A 14,865-nucleotide genomic window follows, 5' to 3' on the forward strand; every position below is an offset into this window, starting at 1 on the left:
AGTTCTGTAGTTCAACCCTTCAAGTGCCCCCTTGGCATCCCATGTTAAAGTTCTGTAGTCCTACCCTTCAAGTGCCCCCTTGGCATCCCTTGTTAAAGTTCTGTAGTTCAACCCTTCAAGTGCCCCCTTGGCATCCCATGTTAAAGTTCTGTAGTCCTACCCTTCAAGTGCCCCCTTGGCATCCCTTGTTAAAGTTCTGTAGTCCTACCCTTCAAGTGCCCCCCTTGGCATCCCATGTTAAAGTTCTGTAGTCCTACCCTTCAAGTGCCCCCTTGCCATCCCATGTTAAAGTTCTGTAGTCCTACCCTTCAAGTGCCCCCTTGGCATCCCTTGTTAAAGTTCTGTAGTTCAACCCTTCAAGTGCCCCCTTGGCATCCCACAGATGTTCCGTAGGCCTACCCTTAAAGTGCCCCCTTGGCATCCCATAGATGTTCCGTAGGCCTACCCTTCAAGTGCCCCCTTGGCATCCCATAGATGTTCCGTAGGCCTACCCTTCAAGTGCCCCCTTGGCATCCCATAGATGTTCCGTAGGCCTACCCTTCAAGTGCCCCCTTGGCATCCCATAGATGTTCCGTAGGCCTACCCTTCAAGTGCCCCCTTGGCATCCCATAGATGTTCCGTAGGCCTACTCTTCAAGTGCCCCCTTGGCATCCCATATAGGTCCTATATATAGGTACCAAATGGGCTTACAAAATAAGCCACACCTTTGCATCCAATATAAGTATTCCAGGGCAAGCCTTATTTTGACGACTGAGCATCCCCTTAAACTGTTTACTGGCATCAGTATTTTCAGAATGAGTGGATTACTTTTGTCTCAAAGATTGCTTGTTTTTTGTTTAACACTGCTCTTAGCAATATTCCAGCTATATGACAGTGGCCTGTAATTAATCGCATCAGGCAATCAATGCCATCAGGATACAATGACACACAATCAACCAAGTCACCGAGCCTGGACATTGATCCATTGGTCTGCTCTTGTGAGTGAGTGAGTTGGGTTTAACGCCGCTTTTAACATTATTCCAGTTATATCACGGCGTGTCAGCTTAATGTGGGAGGAAAGCCCGAAGTGATGCAGGTCTCAGACGTTTACCACTTCGGTGAAACCCAAGAGCACTGGTATGGTGCTGACAAACCTAGAAACATAATCGTGGCGAACCGGGATTCGAACCCGCGGCGCCTTAGACGACTGGGCCACCCGTGCCCCCTGGTCTGCTCTGATGACCAGCATAGGGCGCTCGTGATCAATTCTAACCCAGAACCCCCCATGTGACCTTTCAATAAATGAGTCTACCTTCTCTCAGATGTGCCACAGGGGCATGGGTGGCCCAATCGTCTAAGACACTGCGATTCGCTGTGCAGAGTTGCGTCCCTTGGGCACGCCAGAAACCTATGATTGTGTGTTCGAATCCCGATTTGTGCCAATTATGTTTCTAGGTTTGTCAGCACCATACCTGTGCTCGTGGGTTACACCGAAGTGGTAAAGGTCTGAGACCTGCATCACTTCGGGCTCTCCTCCCACATTAAGCTGACACTCCGCGATATAACTGGAATACTGTTAAAAGCGGCCTTAAACCCAACTCACTCACTCAGATGTGCCACAGAGCGTCAGGCGACTGTGGGAGGAAACACTGATACATGTTTGTTTACTACTTTGGAAAAAAACACAAAAACGGTGCCCACAGTTAAAGGATCAACATCAGAGCAGTTTAGAGCCATGATCGTGTGGAACATCACTTAGGACACAACTCTATACCCTTCTATCCCTGTACTACACAAGTCTCACCGATTATCGTAATTCCTGTTTTCTTTCTCGTCATCGTATCTGTGTGATATCATCTGACGTTCACGTTGAAGGCGATCCTCAATCTCGCGTTCACGAGCAGATGTGTCAACTGGTTTTGCCGAGCCAAAAATTGAGGATTTTCTTTCTTCAGCGCCAGTACCATCTGAGGGCTTTGACCTTGGCTGAAGCTGGAGTCTGGGCCTCTCCTTGGGGGCCTCTGAGAGAAACATTTCACTTTAAAAGTCAGTATGCAACACCATTTGCTATTCAGGGGGATGAGATTTTTGTTACAGGCATAAGAAACATTTTGATCACTGATTTCTGAGGGGGGTGCCAATATTGGATGACAGATGACACACTTGTTAGTATTCTAATTTTTTAAGGCATTTTTGTCCAATTAGTGTTCCTGGTATATGATGGTGTTCGGCCTATAAATAATCATGTCTGGTCCAAACAATCCAGTGATTGACATCATAACTACTGATCTGACAACCTGATCCTATTAGTAGCCTCTAATGACATGCATGGGTTGTTGAAGACCAATTCTAAACCTGAATCTTCACAGGACTCGACAAAAATGGTGTCCAACTTATAACAGAAACCATAGCTATGTCATATGCCAGCCTGTGTGTTCATCATCTTACCTTGACTAGTGTCTCTACTGCTGGGTCTGTCCCCCCTAGAATGCAAAATACAGACATGTATCGAGCAGAAAGAAATAGTTATGGCATCAAGATTTCTGTTGCTGGTGTGGGAGTATCACCAAAACAATAAGGCCTCAAGAAATGTGAGTGAATATCAAGTACTCAACACCCTTCAGATCAATAATTGTTCACATTTATAACTACGAGTATCTTGGACTACCGCTCGTCCAATGAATTTTGTTTTACTTCTTGCCTCCATTTATATACATTAAAAATCACACAATGCCATGAAAATAACCATATTTTGAACACCGTTGGATTATTTTTCACAGTTTTAATCAAAAGTATTGTTTTAAGAAAAAACGCCTCAGTTGCTACTTTGTGGATCTTGATATCCTGACTGAAGTAACAATGCAAACTGATAACAACTTACCCTCTTGATCCGTATCTATCGCTGAATCCTCCGCCTCCGCCTCCACCGTCTTCCCTGGATTGGAACCCGCTACCAAATCCCCGTCTACCACCATCCCGATCTGAGAAGCCACGGCTCCTGCCTCCGTACCTATCCCCATCCCTATCTCCGTATCGGTCACTGAACCGTCCACCACCATCCCTGTCCCCGAAGCGTCCACCGCCGCCACCGTCCCTGTCGCCGCCAAAAGAACGACCACCATCTCTGTCGCCGCCAAAAGAACGACCACCATCTCTGTCCCCGCCAAAAGAACGACCACCATCTCTGTCCCCGCCAAAAGAACGACCACCATCTCTGTCGCCGCCAAAAGAACGACCACCATCTCTGTCACCGCCAAAAGAACGACCACCATCTCTGTCACCGCCAAAAGAACGACCACCATCTCTGTCGCCGAATGAACGACCACCATCTCTGTCGAAAGATCGACCACCGTCCCTATCTCCATATCGATCACCGAATCTTCCCCCGTCACGGCCACTAAATCCACGACCACCATCACGATCACCTCCGCGGTCAAAAGCTGGGCGTTCTAAAATCACAATGGTAATGTTCAGGATGCGTTCAAATCGGCAACTTTGCAAACAATAAAGCAAGAAATCATTCACAATCACCAAATCTTATCGTGTAGTCAGTCATTTCCTATACATATAATGTGAATCAGTAACATTATCTCGGTCAGGCAAACCAATGCCTGATAGTGTAAGCAATTACCCAAACAAATGACAATGACACAGACTTAACTGTCTGACTTCAAGGGCTGGCTATTGATATACCGTATTCGACGTAATAGGCGCCTCGCTCTAATAAGCGCCCACGGCGACATTTGCTAATATATTTGCTAGTGAACAATCCAAATTAGCACCCCTTCCAATTGATCAATGTACACAAGACTAATTTATTCATATATAATACACACTCGTGTGTTATATGCACCCTTAATTATGGGCAATTAAATTCTGGAAAAATATATCTGTCGTACATAAACACTTCCGGCTGTCAGCATAAACCACAAAATTTATCTTTCAACTCTGATTTTTTCACCAAAATAATATTCTAATAAGAGCCCCCTATTTCTAATTGTGAGAGCGCCTTGGGCGCTTATTACGTCGAATACGGTAGATCATACAGATCAATAATCGTTAACTAAATATCAATCAATTATCAATAAATATCAGAGTTGTAACATTGAGCAAATATGCAAAAACAAGTCAACATAGAAATCAAACAAGAAATCAACATATATCATCCACACTGGTGAGTGATGGATTACTTTGTGGACATTTAAGGTAAAACAAAAACAGTTGCTTTCCACATGTTCCAATCGGCAATGGACATGACTGACAATAACAAGTCTGTTTTGGTTATCTAAACTTCATTTCATCACAATAGTGCATGTAAGATATTATTGGGGACAAAATTTTCATATCAATAATCGTTAATATTTCTTCACATAAATGATAATTCCAATTATCGATCTTTTTAGCCAGCCCTACTGACTTGCAACAAGCATGGGATACTATTACTAGAGACAGAGCTCCAGATAAGCTTTTGGTGTTGTGGGTATTTTACCCATGCATTTTAAAATCATTGGGTATCAGTAATTCTATCCGGGTATTCAAATTTCTGTTACCCACTAGTTTTTACACATGTGGGTATTTAAGTTAAAAATTTAAAAACACTATTCGTCTAGGCCCTGCAAACTGGTGTCGTGTGGGTTCGAGAGCTTTATAGGACTCAAAAATACCACGATACTTCCACAAGAAAGTGTGATGGCAAATGATCATGATGTAACTGTCATCGTGGAATTTGGCAAGGTTGACGGAATGCCCGTTTATAATTTCAAAATAAGTTGCTGATTTGCTAATTGAATATGCAGGGTTACTTCACAATATTTTGATGATACGCACAAGTTTTATTTTTGTAGCGTATCTGTAATGTTCGTTGCGTATTTGATACGCTTGGATTTTATTTTACTGCATATTTCTGCATTTCTGATGCGTATTTTACGTAGATACGCAGCTTATCTGGAGCTCTGTAGAGACCTTTTCTCGCTCTGAATCCCCACAGCAGTTTTGTCTGAGGCGCCATCTTACTTCCACCAGGTGGGCTCAGACATGATGCAAGAACACAATAATGCACTACCCGCAATCAGGGCTTATTCCCCTCTCATCTAACTTACATCGTCCAACCTCGGCATTGAACAACATTAGTGGATGCAAAGAAAAACCAGCTGAAACAATGGCCTAAACATCCTAGTGATGAAAGATTTGATCCCTGTTATATATAGAGGCCCCTGACAAGGGCAGCAGGAGCCTCATCGAATAAATGGTAGAAGAAAGGATTTCTTACTTTTTTCAAAGAAAAAGGGTCAAGGACAACAGGTTCACTCTCTGCATATGTAGATACAACAGACTAAGGATAACCACAATTCTACCATGAATTTGGAATTTACTCGATTCTGATTGGTCAATCAGAGGCTATTAAATCACAATAAACCCCTTCTGATTGAAACAGCTGGTTTGACTTACCAAGTTGCCGTGCTTATATGCTTTCAATGCCTGTCATATGTTCGAGTGAAGTATTACGATGAAAACAATGTGCTTGAGTATATACAGCGCCATATTTTGTTCGGTGATTCCGTAATTCAGATTGATAACCCACTCAAAACACTGGACTCAACCCATGCCGCTTCACTCAGTATATTTGCTAACACCAAAGAGTTCGCGTTTTATTTAGTCATGGTAGAATGGAGATAAACATACTGTGTCTTCAATGTAGAGCTAGGTTACCTGTAAATTTAACCGCGCTAAATTTAACATTTGAAACATCACGCTGCGCGTTCGGTTCCAAATTCAATTTAGCGTGGTTAAATCTACAGGTAACCTAGCTCTACATTGAAAACACAGTATGTTTATCTCCTAATTAAACCACAAATTAAACAAAGTAAACTAAAGTATATGCTCAAAGACAAAACCAAATTGATAGAGTATTAACTAGCAATACTTACCAGGGGCACTGCCTGGCTCTCTTCTTCTCCAATTGGAGTCAGTGCGGTCAGGCTCGTCAGCTGATCTGCGATAGTCAGAGCCACTGCCTCCCATTCCTCCACGTTCATTTCCTGAACAAGTAGCACCATAGTTTATATGTACATCATAGAGGAATGTGTAACCTGAAGCCTACCTATTTTACATACAAACAGGTGCCCCGCTATATTACAATGTATAGATTCTGTGTTAAATATATGAGGTGTGGGGAAATGGGTTTAAGAACACATTTAAGAGTATTCTCATATATAGCAATGTGCATGAATGTGTGTCTGTGCATGCATGTGTGTGTCTGTGCATGCATGTGTGTGTCTGTGCATGCATGTGTGTGCCTTTGCATGTCTGCTTGCATTAGTCCGGACACATGCCTGTTGATGGTGCTAGCCTACTGATTTGCTATGCCACAGTTTAACATGGATACCCTACTACCAAGTACCATCTTTTAATATACTGGTACGATGTGGCCATAGCATTGAACCATATTGCTCACTGGGCAGACGCTCTACCCACTAAACCACAGAAGCTCTTTTACTGATTTATATGAAATTTCACAGGTAAGATTACTTAGTTGACTGAGCAGTGATACATACCACACTGAGAGAAGTATGGTTTTCGGCTGCTTTTAGCAATATTCAAGCAGCATCAAGGAAAAGTCTAGTTCATATATTAAATGAACTGAAATGATACAACGTAAGAAACTCCCCCTGGGGTGTTAGCCTAGAGCACTGAATCCATTTCTACCACAGAGGAGGTACCAACTTACATCCACCAGGTGGGCTCAGACATGATGAAAGAACACAATAATGCACTACTCGGAAACAGTGCTTATTCCCCTCTCATCGAACTTAAATCGTCCAACCTCGGCATTGAACATACATCGTGGATACATTGGCCTTATCACCCTTGTGATGTAAGATTTGTTTGTTTGTTGTTAAACACTGTACTAAGCAATATTCCAGCCATATGAGTGTTGTCTCTAAATAATCGAGTCTGGATCAGACAAACCAGTGATTGATATCATGAGCACCAATCTATGCAATTGGGATAAGATGATCTGCATCAAACCAAGTTAGCAAGTCTGACCACCCGATCCTGACCACCCGATCCCGTTAGTCGCCTCCTACGACAAGCATTGTTGCCTTTTACGGCAAGCATGGTCATCCTTTATGACATGGGTAAGAAGCATCATCCAATGTTGACAAAGCATACCTTGTTGGTTCTGTCCTGCCAAGTCAACACGGATTTTTCTCCCTGCGAATACCTGTATACAAACAGAAAACAATGAAAACACATCCTTCTGAAAAATGTGCTGATCATGCAGATGCAGTGATGAACACATCTCGTTAACACCTGGTGTTCAGTGATTCAATCACTCATGGATTATTTTCACTTTTGACCTTTGACGCCCAATGGAATCTGGCAATGACATTATATATTTACATGGTTAAATCCAGGAATTCTTTCACAATTTCAAAATGAAAGATCTGAAGATCATCAAAGGTGTTGTGACTAGGGATTTATCAGGGGGTTTTCAAAGCCCCATAATCAAGTCAACGACAAAAAGTCTGTTAAAAGTTGGGAACAGATTATTAACGAGAGCTTGGTAACTAAAACTCACATAATCACTATGAACATTACAATGAAAATAACCTTAGAAATTATGTGTTTTTTTATAGACTAGTCCACACGACTAATGAAAACTATATTATAATCGTCCTCAGAGTTTGAAGCTAGTCATACTTGAATGAGACAAAACCGATTACTGATTGCATTATATGTTTACATTATTTTATTCAGTTCCAATTAATAGCAAAATTGAAGCGTTGAGAACTGGTTCAGAATCACAGCCTTCAAATGATACTCATCAATGAAGACAACCATCATTGGATTTTTACTTGCCCTCAGAACAATTTAGTAGTCTTGGACCAGCAGACTACACTATAGACATATTTTTCAAAATACATATGAAGCCCATAGGGAGGATGCCAACAGCACTTACTGAGTCGTTTAATGTAAGGGCGTCAATAAGAGATTCACGATCTTCAAATTCGACATAACCAAATCCTCGTAGACGTCCCTGATCAGTGGGCAGCCTCACGTTCGCCACCTACAATATAGAATGAGAGTAGTAAGCAACAACAAAAACCAACAACTATATAGCATTTTCCATTAGGGACGTTAAGGTTTGACAAATCTTGAAGCGGTTTTCTAACTGAAAATGAAACCATTTCGAAATCTGATTAACTGTTTTCATCATATCAAAATTCAAAACATCTGTAGTGCAAGGTACAAATGTCCAAACAGAATACTTCTCTCCATAATACTCACCACACTGACATATATTGCATTATTCCTGCTATATGAAGGCGGTCTGTAAATAATCAAGTCAGGACCAGACAATCCAGTGATTGACATCATGAACATTGATCCAAGCAATTGGGATACGATGACATGCATCAACCAAGTCAGTGAGCTTGACGACCCGATCACATTAGTCGTCTCTTATGACAAGCATGGGTTGCTGAAGACCTATTCTATTCCAGATCTTCACGGGTCTCTAGGAAATGCCTTACCAGGAAGTCTTCTGATATACAACATTTAATGAAAGCCTCAGTTTCAAGTGTTAACTCATTTGATTGGTCGAATGTTTACCCGGGCCTGCAATTAGAATTTATTTTACTGCGAGGGAGTGAGTTGGGTTTAAAGCTACTTTTAACTGTATTCCAGTTATATCACGGCATGTCAGCGTAATCTGGGAGGAAAGCCTGAGGTGATGCACGTCTCGGTCATTAACCAGATTGGCTAAAACCACAGACACGGGTAAGGGGCTTACAGACCTAGAAACATATTCGGAGAGAACCGGGATTTTAAACCATGATCATAGGTTTCTGATGTGCCCAAGGGACGTAACTCTGCACAGCATGTTGCAGCATCTTCAATGGATGAGCTACCCGTGTCCTATTTTACTTGGTCATGAGTATATGCATGTGGTTATTTCTTTCTTTTCATATTTCACTTAGCATTGAGTTTGACAGCAACACTTCATTCAATTCTATTACATCATTAACATAACTAACAAGCCTTTAAGTTGGCTGAATACAATTACATACATTGCATACTATTGCAACAGTTGACAACTATCTCAACACTATTTCAATAGAGTGGGGTGAAATGGGGTTTAACTTTGTGTCCAAATGCTCATGTGTGTAGCTGCTTGTACTAGTCTGGACTAATCCAATTTTATAGTGCTAGCCCACTGAGATACCATTCTACAGTTTAACATGAATACTCAACTCAGGCACAGTATACAGATTCAGGGCCGACCAGTCCTTGTTTTAGCCCCTTAATGCCGAGCGCCAGACAGAGTAACAACAAGTACCATCTTTTAACGTCTTTTGGTATGACGCGGCCGGGGATAGAACCCCGGACCTTCCACTCTCCAGGCAAACGCTCTACCACTAGACCACGGAGGTGGTCAATAGTGAAAACAGCCCCATTAGACACCCCTACCATCAATCAAGTCACCAAATGTGATTCATTTACAGCAAGCACAAGTGCAGGGGATCTATTCTACCTGCAATTTCAAAGGGGGCTGTGTGAGAGGACAGTGTGACATCAACGTAATATTAAAAGGAACAATGTACTGGTTACCATGGTTACAGACATCCATGTTCAAGTATCAACGATTTCAAAGCAAACAAATTATTTTCCCGTTGTCAAAAACAGCACTTACATAATCTTAAGATTAACCCGTCCAATCCTAAAGTGATTTTTTCATTCATTCAAACAGGCTTCATATTATTTCAACCAACACATTCTAAAGTTATAAGGAACTGACCATTTTATATTTTGGGGGGTGAGGGGTGAGATGCGTGGAGGCCTGAGATTATCGTAAACATATATATTGTCCCTGAGTGAGTGAGTGAGTTGGGTTTAATGCCGCTTTTAACATTATTACAGTTATATCGCGGCGTGTCAGCTTAATGTGGGAGGAAAGCACAAAGTGATGCAGGTTTCAGACGTTTACCACTTCGGTGAAACCCACGAGCATGGGTATGGTGCTGACAAACCTAGAAACATAATCGGGGCGAACTGGGATTCGAACCCACAATCATAGGTTTCTGGCGTGCCCAAGGGATGCAACTCTGCACAGCGAATCGTGGCGCCTTAGACGACTGGGCCACCCGTGTCCCCATATTGTCCCTGAAAATGCTTGAATAATATATATATGTTTTTCACAAATAGTATTAAGGCTGATAGTTTTCTATAAAAAATATCTGGTTTTGAAGATATAGCTGAAAAAACATCCCATCTCCATACAAAATCCCAGCCATCTAAAGTCTCATAGACATGGCCAACACAGATATCTTTCCACGATGAAAATAGCCAAGATATAATCTGGGGGTCAGAGTGGTGGTAAGGCCAAATCCCAAGGATTAGCCATATTCTGAATAACAGCCATGTAAGTCCACAATCCTATTCCTCTTTGCTGTAGACATCATAATCACAAGCCCTTAAGACATGTAAGATATATTGTTCTTAAGGTTGGAAATCTGGCTCAACCGCTGTCGATGTGTTAGTTTGTATTTATATAAAGGGGATGTAACACCACTTCCTAATCAAAGCTATGGTAGGAGGTGAGGTGAAATTGGGTTTAATGTCGCGTTCAAGATTATTGCACTTATATAGCGAAGTGCATGCATGTGTTTGTGTGTGGCTGCTTGTACTAGTCCGGACTGATGCCGATTTATAGTGCTAGCTCACTGAGATACCATGCCGCAGTTTAACATGAATACCCCACTCAGACACAGTATACTGACTCTGAGCCGACCAGTCCTTGTTTTAGGCCTTAAATGCCGAGCTCCAGACAGGGTAACAACAAGTGCCATCTTTTAACGTCTTTTGGTATGACGCGGCCGGGGATCGTACCTCGTACCTTCCGCTCTCCGGGCAGACGCTCTACCACTAGATCACAGAGGCAGTCAACTATGGTAGGAAACTCGTCCAGAGTATTTATCATAATAGAATGGAGATATGTATACTGAATAATTAACATTATGTATAGCTAATTTACGCTAGGTGTACACCCCAGTTTTCATGTTTGTATCTCCACAAACGCAAAAACATATTGAAGTCCATTCTACATGTTCTAATAATAATAATAACTTCACAGACTGTATATTTTATCACCAAAACAATAGAATAAAATACTAAACCAGTGAAATCGCCTATTGCAATAATGGAAAACAAGCCCCGTCCATTCTACTATCAGCCATTCAGGAAGCAGAATTCTGTTTGTGAGCGTGGCCTAATATATTTTTCATCCAGGTCGTCATGGTTAAATGTCATAGAAAAAGAAACGAGACAAGCAAAATGTAACACACAACTTACCTTTTGGTTCTTAAAGAATTCATGAATCCTATCCTCACTAGCTTCATAGGCGAGGTTTCCTATGAATGCTGTGTATGGTGGGCTGTTTGGAATCTTCTCCATGTCCACATCAGGTCCCCGGGCAGCCTTGGGGGCAGTTGGGAGGACAGAGCGGTCAAAGTGGGATCTCGTACCATACTCGATTTCTGGCACATCTGTCCATAAAGCAGAGCATTAACATCATGGTATTCAGAACACTTGTTTATAGTGGTGGAATGATGCACTGATGCATCCGTGTATCGCAATATTTTACTTCACAATACAAGTTTCAATCACAGTCTCACAAAAGTAAAAAATATTGATTCACACCTTAAATGTTTACTTTAATGGCTGTTACACAAACACTAATTAGTAGTGAAAGGTAAATATTTTTATCCATTGCACCATACTTGACACTGCCAACTGTAAATGGTGAGTGTGCCAGGTATTTTACTATCCCCCCTATGAAAAATATGGCTTGGGGACAACAAATATGAGCACATGCAAGTATCGTGATACGTATGGAATGGTGACGAAGGTATCGTAATACGTATCGGATCACATAGTTGGTGTATCGTCCAAGCCATACTTGTTTGTTTGTTGTTTAATGCTGCACTCAGCAATATTCCAGCTAAATGACGTTGGTCTGTAAATAATGGATCTTCATGGGTCCTGGTGCTCAGGACATAACCCAGAACATACATCATGTACATGTTGAGTCTTGCCAATATCTACACATGTACCAAATTTCATTCCACTTCTGAAACACTTTTCGAAAATAATTATGAAATTTATGAGGTCCTTTTCACAACCGAATCTCATTAAAATCAGATCTTAGTTCTCGCTAACGCTGAACAAAGATCTCAGGACATCCCATTACAGGTCACGTCAGACCAACCTTTCGCGACCTTTGACCAACCAATGGAATGACTTACAAGATGGCAGCTTGAAAACTGGCGAACATATTCGTTACTTGGTCCCAACATACAAATAATGTAGCAAACATCAAGAACTCAACCCCACTTAATTTCAATCACAGCTGATCTAAAAAGGATTTCTACCAAAGAATGCCAAAAATAATATTGACCCAACTGATGAATTATTTTGAAATCCATTTCATCAGTGAACACTTACCATCAGTATTGTCCATGTTTTCCATCTCGGACGCCCAGTCCAGGGGCTTGCTGGCCAGCACATAGCTGGTTCCGGGTCCCGACCCTCCCTTGTCATCAGCCAGGAAGTCGGTCAGCGCCAGGGTCTTCCCCTTCTGCTTCTTTTGTTTCTTCTTACTAGCTGTAAAATCACAAATATCACAAAATTCCTAAAAACATTTGGGATTTACATGGGGGATAAAAAAATGTGCAGCTGCTTGTATTTCATTTTATCTTTTATCCAAAGTTTTCTATATTTTATCAAGAGTGAGCACACAGTCTGAGATTCCAGCCACTCGTCTGAAGCAAGAGCAGTCTGTGCCAAATGTTTGAGTTTACCATCCCAAACTTTTTGGGGGCAATATTATCAGAAGATTTTAGTCTTGTGTATGGACTACAATATGCTGATGTTACTCGACTAGAAGAAATTTGACTAGCATCAGGCTTCGGTGCACATGACAATACATTGAGCCTACCCACATTCATAATTTTCTAATTCTGCATCAATTCATTTATCAAAAAGTGATATTTAGTAAATGTGGCAACAGACAGAATAACCCTGTCTGACAACCATTCGGACAAGTGTTACCCTACCACCATTCTCAAAATAAAATGCTAAATCTGATTACGCAATACCATTAGAATGGGTCCAAGTTAAAGAGTCACTTGGGTTAAATACAAACTTGCTGATAACAACTTCTTACTAGCTGGGCAAAAAGAAAGTTAAGCAAAAAAATGCAAGTTAAATATCGCGATTAGTATCATACGGCAGCTCAAATATTGTGATAAGTATTTATATGTGAGGAAGGCGTATCGTGACACCACTACCAACCATGTTTACTTCTGAGCAATTTTCCTTCATTATTTGAAGAATGTGTTTTGTTTTACACTTCCTGAAATAACACTTAAGATACATCAGTCTCAGCTCAACTGTTGCCAAATGCACATAGTGATGCAGGTTGTGCACGTCTCCCACATGGGTGGTGTTTGTTTACTTGTTCTAATGCCACATTAAGCAATATTCCAGCTACATGACGGTGGTCTGTAAATGACCAAGTCAGGACCAGACAATCCTGTGATTGACATCACGAGCATCGATCTATGCAATTGGGATACAATGACATGCATCAACCAAGTCAGCGAGTCTGACCACCCGATCCTGTTAGTCACCTCTTACAACAAGCAGAGTCGCTTTTTACAACAAGCATGGTTTGCTGAAGACCTATTCTACCCCAGATCTTCACATGTCTCCATCTGTGCAATTGGCAATGATGACATGCATCAACCAAGCCAACGAGCCTGACCACCAGATCCTGTCAGTCGCCTCTTGCGGCAAAGCATAATCACCTTTTATATCAGGCATTGGTTGTTGAAGACCTATTCTAACCTGGATTTTCACGAGTCCCATGTCCTGAAAACCTGTTCTGTGTGAGACACCTACATCATCCTGTTAGCCCGAGGCTAGAAATATTCTATTGGCTTTTGTCATCAATTTTAGGGTTTACTGCTTATATTAATCTACCCTCCAATGTCCAAATGATGTGGAAATATTTCAACATGTTCAAAGTACATTACACATGTATCAAGACATACTATTTATCTTTTAGAACTTGGCTGATCATTGCTGATGTACTTGGTAATTAAAGTATGAGCAAAACATGGTTACGGCTAGTAAAATGTCAATGGTCAGTTGCTTTTATGACTAGATCATATGACTAAGTTTTCTACACTATATCTGGTAATGTGATGTGTTTCACTTGAAATGTTGATATGGTTGATCCAGTTTCTAACAATTTAAAGCTAGAACATGCCAATAAATTGAAAAAGATATGAAACATCCTTTCATTCTTGGAGTTCCAAAAAATATCTTCTTTTAGTTTAATTCTGGAGACCTTGACATCATTATCGAGTCAAAATCCATGTGACGGAAATAAACTCATGTGTCCTTATATAAATCATAACACATTTCTTTTGTAGTTGATAGTCTGACTGATGAACATGATGAAATGCTTGACAAATTAAAAACTGCAGATTTGCATTAGCTTCATTAGAAAAATCCCAAAGGAGTGCATTTTATTATAACTTTTGTTCATGTGCGAAAGTAGATATAAATTACCAGCGAGACATTTTTGTAGAGAAATTGTTTCACTTAGAAATGAAAATTTACTCACTACATACATAACACAGTGTGATACTGTTTTTCGTTAATATCATATTTTTTGTTAGGATGCAAATATAAGTGAGTTTTCATTCAGGTTGTAAGCATGAAAATTTCCTAATTTATATATTAAAATGTTGACTTTTGTATTAGGTTATTATGCATTTATAACAGCAACATCAATAATGCTGTTATTAGTATTAT

At 40.9% G+C, this 14,865-nt stretch overlaps 1 protein-coding gene across 2 annotated transcripts in view; it reads right to left on the reverse strand.

Annotated features, from left to right (window-relative positions):
• LOC124135802 (eukaryotic translation initiation factor 4B-like) overlaps positions 1-14,865 on the reverse strand; it is a 34,498-nt gene that overhangs the window by 18,768 nt on the left and 865 nt on the right. For both annotated transcript variants that reach the window (XM_046501355.2, XM_048382598.1), the window contains exons 2-9: positions 12,487-12,645; positions 11,335-11,528; positions 7,943-8,050; positions 7,153-7,204; positions 5,907-6,017; positions 2,861-3,428; positions 2,428-2,462; positions 1,784-2,000 (exon numbers count right to left, since the gene is read on the reverse strand). In XM_046501355.2, coding sequence (XP_046357311.1) covers positions 1,784-2,000; positions 2,428-2,462; positions 2,861-3,428; positions 5,907-6,017; positions 7,153-7,204; positions 7,943-8,050; positions 11,335-11,528; positions 12,487-12,645 — 1,444 coding nt within the window. The remainder of the gene's footprint in view (positions 1-1,783; positions 2,001-2,427; positions 2,463-2,860; positions 3,429-5,906; positions 6,018-7,152; positions 7,205-7,942; positions 8,051-11,334; positions 11,529-12,486; positions 12,646-14,865) is intronic.

The sequence above is a fragment of the Haliotis rufescens genome, unplaced genomic scaffold (genome assembly GCF_023055435.1).
Source record: "Haliotis rufescens isolate VD_foot unplaced genomic scaffold, xgHalRufe1.0.p SCAF_4, whole genome shotgun sequence".
Lineage (NCBI taxonomy): Eukaryota > Metazoa > Mollusca > Gastropoda > Lepetellida > Haliotidae > Haliotis > Haliotis rufescens.